Below are 9,403 nucleotides of genomic sequence, written 5' to 3' on the forward strand. Positions count from 1 at the left end.
ACTGACTGCTAGAACAAAGGCACCCACATGCCATAAGCTCTCTAGATCCTCATTCCGACTCCCTCGAGTCCTTCGGGCGACCACAACCCGAATTCCCAACTACACACTAACCATTTCCAACACACACACTAACTGACGGGGAGTTTCTCAAACTCCCAACCCTGAATTCTCAATCCATCAAACGTTGAACTACTTCTTTTCCTTTTCGGAGGTCACATACTCATTTTGGGTATGCGTGCTCCTACCTGGGCACACTCGGAGGGTTCTCCCCCACTTCGATCCTGCTTACCCGTTGATGCTCAATACTCCAAAAGAGATTTCGAGCTTAGTTGCCATTCCATAACCCATCTGCTAAGGAACCCAAGCCTGCCATGGTTAGGGATCTAACCATTCCCTTTCTAACGCCCTGCCACTCCGAACTAGCGAGACATACCAATTCCCTTCCAAGCATGCTACAATTACTGCATCCTTTTAAACCTTCTTCATTGAGCACTTCCCCTAACTACCATACAAATAACCAAGGTATGCAGATGGCATATAACATAATCACAAGCAAGCCACATCATAATACAATACTCATACCAAAAATTGATGCATAACCATAACAATATAATCATGCAAACATAAAAGAACTGAAAACGGAAGTCACATACCTGCAATGTCCGGCGCTGCTCGTGCCTCCAAGGTAGTCATCTAAAAAGCCCTGCTCCCTACTGCAGGCGCCTCTACCCGGCCCTGACGGCCATCCGTGATCCTCAAGGTTGCAGGGGCGGGTGCCATCACCCGTCCTGCCGAAAGCATACTGGGACACTGGGCCTTCTTGTGGCCCCGCTGGTTGCAGTGAAAACATATCAAGTCGGATCCCTGCATGGTGGTAACAGTACAATCCCTGCTGAAATGACCAGTCCGACCGCACTTGAAACAGCCAGACTCGCCACTGCTACCACTCCTGCACACGCCCCCGTGCGCCCTGCCACACTTCGTGCACCGACTGCGGTCCTGATAATCCCTCGAACTCGAATCCGATCCCTTGGGCCTTTTGCCCGAACCTGTAGCTACCTGAACCTCATCCGGCTTCCTCTTCCGGATCTGCTCCAAATCAATTTCCCTCTCTCTAGCCCAAGAAATCATATCTTCCAGCGTCTTACAGTTGGATCTGCTCACGAACTCCCTGATGTCATCCTTCAACATCTCATGGTATCAGACCTTCTTCATCTCCTCATCTGCGACATACTGCGGTACAAGAAGATCCCTCTCCCTGAACTTGGCGGTGATCTCCGCCACAGTCTCGGTGGTCTGCGTCAAATCCTGAAACTCCCGTGCCAACTGCTGCACTTCAATAATTGGCGAAAACTCCGCCCTGAACCTGGCCGAGAAATCGCTCCAAGTCATCGCGTCCAACCCGACATCATCCCCCAGAGCATGACTAATCTCCTCCCACCAATCCCTCGCTCTGTCCTTCAGAAGACAGGAAGCGAGTCTGACCTTGTCCCCCTCAGGACACCGGCTCGTACAGAATGCGTTGGCAACATCAGCCAACCATCTACTGCTAGCGATGGGGTCCCTAGCCCCATGATAATCTGGTGCCCCGCAAGCCCTGAACTCCCGAAATGTCAGGGTACGCGCTCCCATCAAAGCCATCATCTCAGTACGGAAGGCTCCCAGCCTCTCATCCAAAATCTCCAATATACCCTCCTTGACCGTGCCAAAGATCACAGGAGTCTAACTCAAAATACTGCGTGTAACCTCAGCAGATATCAACTCCCTCATTCGTTCCTCGAGCTGCTCGGCCCCTAAACCCGAGCCTGATCCCTCTTCGGCGCCTGATCCGCCCGCTGGTCTCTCTCGCAACGTCACCATACTGAAAATATAATACATCCACTATCAGAAAACTCATCACTGCTGCGAGACCAAACACACTCCCTGCTAGGTTCCTGGTCTTGTCTTGGCCCTTCCCGAATCAAGTACGGATCCTCTGCTTTCAGTAGTACGGGCCCATACTACCTTCCACATCTATCCATACTTTCCTCAGGAATTGCTTTGACTCCACCAGGTCCCTTATCCACTACTACTGCTCCTAGCACTATCTCATCCTAGGCTTACCCTAGGGAAACCTCTGACTCAACTCAACCAGTCCTCAGCTGCTGAAGGTCTCCTTGTGATGCCAATTAGCCATCACCTGGATACCATCACATGTGACGAGGCTCAGATAATCCTTCAAGTAAAAGACTCGTCCCTACAACGGTTGGACTCAAACAAGAGCTGCGCAATAGGGCCAAATCCAGCACTCTGAGATTATTCAACCCTGATCACATGTGACGTGACGTAACCACCTAATGGCTAACTCCCATCACTCAAAATCCCACAATGCACAAAGCAAGCAGCATTCGGACAAGGGGAAAATCTAACCACAACATACTCAAGCAATCATATCCAAACAGCAAGAATCTGAACTAGCATGCAACACAAACTCATAAACTCAGGCATAACCTAAACAGGCTATCCTACTACTGTCTAATCAGCACTATCATGCAGCTTAAACACATATAATAGGTACATAAGGCATCATTCCTAGATCCTTAGTCCTAATCTAACATGCTGTTCTATCAACTGTTAATCGTAACATAAACTTGTATGGGTATTGTGGGGTACTTACTTGAGCTCGGTTGATTGCATGCACCACACCCTTTTCTCTTTTCAAAGTTCTTTTTCTTTCTGAATTCTTTTGTTTTTCTAAAACTGTTTTTAGTTCTCAAAAATCTTTTTACGAAACTGTCTTTTCATTTTTGAAAACTTTTCATCCAACCCCTCAGTTTGAGTTCAGGCACACCCGAGAGCATGCCCGAATCCCTCAAACCAAGGCTCTGATACCAACTTGTAACGTCCCAAAAATTCAGGCTAAAAATTTCTTTTAATAAAACATTACTTTAAGCAAATTCATCATTTCAAAACATAAACAGAGTATTAGTTTCCAAAATACATGTTCATTATCAAAGTAAACATCCCCAGGCTGTTTAAACTATGGTGTGCGCCATGCGATCACCTCAAGCTCTTCCCTCTGCTACTGGAAGTACCTAAAACCAAAACTGAAAACCGTAAGCACGAAGCTTAGTGAGTTCCCCACCCTACCACATACCATGCATAACCACATACTGCACATACTGGGCCACGCCCCCTATCATGGGCCTCGCCCCCTACCTCGGGCCTCGCCCGCTACAACGGCCCCGCCGCTCCAGGCCCCGCCTGGCTTCGAGCCCCACTCGGATACAGATCTGTTTCACTTAGGCCTCGCCTGTCACAGGGTCCCGCCCACTAACATATAATAGTACATAAACATATCACATCACATCACATAAGCTAAATATATACTAACGGATCTTGTTCTAAGGCCTCGCCTATCACTGGGCCCCGCCCATGTCCTGCTACTGATGGGTCATGGAACCCCGTCCATACTCCTGCTGATAGTGAGATACGGGCCCAACCCACCCTCACTCCTTCCCTAACTTGGACCTCGCCCCTGATCTGCTACTACTGAGATATGGAACACCATCCACACTCTGCTATTGGTGAGGTACGAGACCTCGCCCACACTCACCTCCCTACCAGGCACATACAAGTATCACACAGACAACAAGTATAAACTATCATTTAAACCATTCCTTGGGCACCCGCCCTCTATCATTGGACCTCGTCCCGAATATCATACTAGCATACTGTGCCTAGGGCAAACCCCCGGGTCTTCTACTCATAACTACATGGGCCGACATTGTGGCCTTAGACCCATTCACACAAAGGGAAACTCACCTGATACTGCTGAACTGCTGCTGCTAATTCCTTTGACCGCTACCTGACCACTGACTCCGAACTGCTGCTCCACTAGCTCCCCGAGCTACCAATATCAACATAACACTTAGTCTAACCGACCTTCAAAGGTCAATTAAGTCAACTCTTGTCAAAGTCAAAGTCCTGGTCAAAGTCAACCTTCCAGGTCAACCCTACTCGCCGAGTCCACTTACTGACTCGCCGAGTTCTTATGCTCAAAGTCCTTCCAATCGCGACTTGACTCGCCGAGTCAGCCCCTGACTCGCCGAGTCTACTGATTCCCGAATCCTATCCTGTCCAACTCACTGAGTCCTTGCTCGACTCGCTGACTCGAGTCTTAACTCGAAGGGTTTGGGACTACGCGACCTGACTCGCCGAGTCTAAGAATAGACTCGCCGAGCACAAGGCAATCTTCATCCAACTCGCCGAGTTCATGCCCATCTTCATCCGACTCGACGAGTTGTTCATCCCACTCGTCGAGTTTCTCCTTATCTTCATGCTACTCGCCGAGTCCACTCGAAGGACTCGCCGAGTCCATTCGGATCTACTTACATGCAGAGGACTTTCGAGTCATGCATGGACTCCAAACTGTAGATCTACCCTTCCCAAGCCTATTCCCCACGTAAAGTTGCAAACTTTACGTGTAGAGAAGGAGATCTAGGCACAATCCACCATAAACTAGGGTTTAAGGCCAAAGGGGCTCCAAAATTGACTCAAGGGCTGATACTTTATGCTTCCCCAGCTCATAACACACTTGGATCTGAAGTAGCAACTCCAGATCCGGCTTCTAGCTCACTTGGGTGGCAAACCATGGCTTAAAAGCCCCAAATCTCACAACCATAGAAGGTCTAAAAGAGAGAAACAACTTATTACCTTTAGATACTCAGAAATGTTCCCCAAATCTTCAGATCCAAGACCACTTCTTGAAGCCTCAATGATTTCCCCTTCTTCTTCTTCCTTCAAATCACTCAATATGGCTTGGGAGCTTGAATGGGCACTATGGGGTTTGCGGTTCGATGCTCTGGGTGCAAGAGGCAGTAAAGGGACCCTAGGAAGGAGGTTAAGGCGTTTATGAAGGCTCCAAGTCCCGAATTTAGGGTTTTCCTCGCACAGACCAGACTCGCCGAGTCACCTTGGCCGACTCGCCGAGTCGGTCACTTACTCCCTGACTCGGATCCCGCTCGGACTCGCCGAGTTCCTCCTTGGACTCGCCGAGTCGCCCCTTAAAATTAAGGTTTTCTTTCCTTTCTTGTCCTTATAAACTTTGGGTGTTACACCCCCATTCTCAACCTTTTTTTTTTCTCAATTGAACTCTCCCCTATATATATATATATATATATATATATATATATATATATATATATATATATATATATATATATATATATATATATATATATATATATATTCTAAAGGAAAAAATAATAGCTTTCAACAATAATCTTTCAAACTTTTTTATATTTTCATAAATTAATTTTTTTTCTAATATTTATAATTTATAAATAAAAGAAATTTTTTAAAAAAATGAAATTAATAACATATAACAATATTTTAATTATATTTGCACAGAAGTGAAACGGGCGGGCGAAATGACGTGAGAGAAAGAACCTCTTGGTGGAGTCCAGCCCCCTAGAATAGCACTACTTAGTGACTAGGAGCGGAGAGACCTTTGCGCGTTCTTTTTGGCCCTCCTTCATCCCTTCGTTCCAATCCATCCAAACTACTATGGCAACACGTACTAATTGCCCTTGCACTGATACCGGTAAGGGGAGCGTCGGCCAGGATTCAGAGTAGTTCAAATCAAAGAGTTCCAGATATGCGGATTAAGCGAGAGCAACATAAGGATATTCGCCTACTAACCTGTTAATCTAGGTTGATTTTTGATAAATGAAGTCTATTTATTAATGAGATAATGATTTGAGAGACTAACAAAGTTTCAACTTTGTTCACATTTAGCCATTAGATTTTTTTCGTGTTTGATTTACCTCTGAATTATTTGAAATGGTTCATATTTACCCTTATGAACGACTATATACCCGGTCATAAGAGTAAATGTGAACAATTTCAAATAATTAATGATAAATTAAGCATGAAAAAAGTTTAATGACTAAATATGAACAAAATTGAAAGTTTGTTACCATTTAAATCCATTATCTTGTAAATGATTCTAAATGTTATTAAGAATGAGCACAAGCTGAATATGAAGGTCACAAAAGTGAGGATGTTGTAGTAATCGTGTGATATACCTTTATTGTGTAAGTTACTAGAAAGAACACTTTGAAATACATAGAAGCGACTTTAATCACATAGAAATTGAAGAAACAAAGATTATGGTGGTTTCATACATATACTTGGGACATAGGCAACGATTTTCACTCGACAGGAAGGGGACGGTCGTTGTAGATCGTGCGAGGAAGAGAGAAAATATGATAAAGAAGCATGAATATAATACAATGTTAAATTTGAATGATGTTTTTCTATTTACAAGGACACAAACTTTATTAGAGAGTGTGGATGCATAAGATCAAGGTCGTGGAGTAGCGCATGAGTAGTCTAAGTGCTAATTGCCTTTACATTGTTTGTGCATTTTGCCTAATTTTCACTATTTTACTTTCAACTTGTTTTGTCTATACTTTTTTTCGTAGTTATTACTCTTATCTACCTTTTCTATTTGTATGTTGGTTCTATATGTACCTTTTCACCATGCTCCTTTTGATTTTCGATCTATATTTCATTTTATTGCTTGTATATGTGTCTTTTTGCCTTTGTGAAACTCTACTGATCATTTTCTTCTTTGTAGGTTGAGGTTTCACTTATACGTGAATAAATTAACTCTAGTTAAAAGTTTATCTCATTGATTACGATTAAAGTAACGAACTACAACATGCTTTTGTGATACACATTCTATTCTATAATACTTCTTACAAACACAACACACAACAAAATAAACTAAGAAATGATTACAATAAGGGATAATGACTTGAAAAGGTAACAAAATTTCAACTAGTTCATATTTAGTTATTGAACTCTTTTTTTCGTGCTTGATTTACCCATAAATTATTTAAATGTGTTCATATTTTACCCTTATAACCGGTTTATTTGAAATGCTTACATTTTACCTTTATGACCGATTGTAACCGGTCATAAGAGTAAAATATGAACAAATTCAAATAATTCATGTGTAAATAAATAAAAAAAAATTCAGTAACTAAATATGAATAAAATTAAAAGTTCGTTAACCAATCAAGTTATCTCTTTATTAATCTATGGATACACTAATAACTAATAATAGATTGTTCCTTTGTTGTCACATAAAATAAGGGCAGAATAGTAAATGACTTGTCGACTGATATACCAAATAGATTAACTCTTTAAAACAAACAAAAAAAGTGTTTGACAATTGACAGGCACTGATTTGTTTATATAAGTAGCGAAGTGTTTTATGGTGGAACAGAGAATCAATCAAACACCAACTCCTCTGTGCTCATCAACAACAATGGCGATAACACAAGGCAAATGGATTAAGGTCAACTTCTCCTTCATTTCTCTTTATCACTTTTGCATATCATCATCATCATCATCACTTTTCTGCTTCATTTCCATCACTTATTTGTTTCAACCATATACCAACTAGATTTAGTGATTCGCTTTCGATTGTTTTTTAGATTGATCTTAACTCATCAGGCTATGGCTAGGGTTTGTTCTAATTGCCTATTAATTTCTTTGTCACTGGTTTGAGGTATATACACAGGGTTTTACGAAGAGATGGAAGTCGATTATGATCTGTATATGTGATGCATGTCAATCATGTATCCTTCGTGTTTCTAACCAAAAACCATGTCAAAATCTTGCACAAATATAAAACCTAGAAACAATAGTATTCGAAATTAGGATTTATTTACAGTTTGTTCATGAAGATCAGTCAATTAATGTTTTCAAATCCGAGGTAAAATCACTTTCAAAGTAGTCAAATTCATATGATTTGATTCATGGAGAGACTCGTGGATCCCATTTCCAACTCGGAATCCCACTTAAAAGCAAACCCCCTTTCTAAATCCACCGTTGATTTCTTATCTAATTGTCGTAATGATTCCTCTCTACTTACAAGATCGTATTAGCATTCATCATCCATGGATGACTTGATAAACTTTAGATCTTTCATAATTTTCAGTTGAACCAAAAAGGAACAGGACCCGGAGCTCGAAGCTCACACGCAATCACCATTGTTGGAGAAAAAGCTTACGCCTTTGGTGGCGAATTCACTCCACGTGTCCCAATCAACAACTCCCTCTACATCTTCAACCTCACCACCCAAACATGGTCAACAGCCGAAACCACCGGCGACATCCCACCGCCACGTGTCGGCGTCACAATGGCCGCCATCGGCACCACAATCTATGTCTTCGGTGGCCGTGACGCCACCCACGCAGAGCTCAACGAGCTCTACTCGTTCGACACCTGTACGAACGAGTGGGCCCTATTGTCTACCGGGGACAATGGACCCATTCACCGTAGCTACCACTCGGTAGCTACGGATGACCGCCGCATGTATGTTTTCGGTGGGTGTGGGGTCGCGGGTCGGTTGAATGACTTATGGGCTTATGATGTTGTTGAGAAAAAATGGATTGAGTTTCCTTTACCGGGTGATAATTTGAAAGGTCGTGGTGGGCCCGGGGTCGGGGTGGTTGGCGGGAAAATTTGGGTGGTTTATGGGTTTGCGGGTATGGAGGTTGATGATGTACATTTTTTCGACCCGGATAGTGGAAAATGGGTCGAGGTTGAAACCACGGGTCAAAAACCGACACCAAGGAGTGTGTTTTCGAGTGTTGTGATTGGGAAGTATATATTTGTTTGTGGTGGTGAGGTGGACCCTAGTGATTTGGGTCACATGGGTGCGGGTCGGTTTACCCATGAGGTGTATGCGTTGGATACGGCTGCGCTGACGTGGTGGCGGGTGGAGGATGGTTTTGGTGGCGGTGATGGTGGTGGTGATCACCCTGGCCCACGAGGGTGGTGCGCGTTTTCCGGTGGGCGGTTTGGTGGTGAAGACGGGTTGTTGGTGTATGGTGGGAATTCGCCGAGTAATGATCGGTTGGATGATATTTACTTTTTTACCCCTTGTTTAGATTAAGGATTTTAAAAATGGTGTTTGATGTTTGGGCATCTTTTTTTTTTTTTTTTTTTTTTCTTTTTTGTTTATTAGTTTAAGATGTGAGTGGAAGTATGTTGTGATTACATTATGTGACAATAAAAATGACTTTCATTGTAATCCAATTTAACCATTATCTTTGTTTTAAGAATAAAGATTGCACTAATGTTCAATTGGTTTATAAACTAATATCTACGAATCAACTTGACATATAAATATACAAGTTGAAGTAACATATGTTCAAATAGAACCACAGTTACAAATAAAGTATACAGAATACATTTCACTTCATCATAGCAACATCACATTTAAGGGCTTTGATAACAGGTTCCGCAATTATTCGCACTTATAGTAAAAGTAAGAAGGGAAGTTTACGCTTTTCTGAGTGAAAAAACGTTGAGTTGTTAGTTTATTTGTTTGATGAAATTGGAG

At 42.7% G+C, this 9,403-nt stretch overlaps 1 protein-coding gene across 1 annotated transcript; it reads left to right on the forward strand.

The window, feature by feature from the left end:
• Positions 1 to 7,195: 7,195 nt before the first annotated feature.
• LOC111889806 (nitrile-specifier protein 5) lies at positions 7,196 to 9,091 on the forward strand. The gene is made up of 2 exons (XM_052767546.1): positions 7,196 to 7,348; positions 7,994 to 9,091. The coding sequence occupies exons 1-2, from the start codon at positions 7,265 to 7,267 to the stop codon at positions 8,951 to 8,953; spliced, it is 1,044 nt and encodes a 347-aa protein (XP_052623506.1). The 5' UTR covers positions 7,196 to 7,264; the 3' UTR covers positions 8,954 to 9,091.
• Positions 9,092 to 9,403: the final 312 nt, after the last annotated feature.

The sequence above is a fragment of the Lactuca sativa genome, chromosome 9, assembly GCF_002870075.4.
Source record: "Lactuca sativa cultivar Salinas chromosome 9, Lsat_Salinas_v11, whole genome shotgun sequence".
Classification (NCBI taxonomy): domain Eukaryota; kingdom Viridiplantae; phylum Streptophyta; class Magnoliopsida; order Asterales; family Asteraceae; genus Lactuca; species Lactuca sativa.

Coding starts and splice junctions, on each gene's coding strand:
- LOC111889806 (XM_052767546.1), top strand. CDS start 7,265: ATGGTGGAACAGAGAATCAATCAAACACCAACTCCTCTGTGCTCATCA. Junction 7,349..7,993: donor CACAAGGCAAATGGATTAAG/GTCAACTTCTCC, acceptor CATAATTTTCAG/TTGAACCAAAAAGGAACAGG.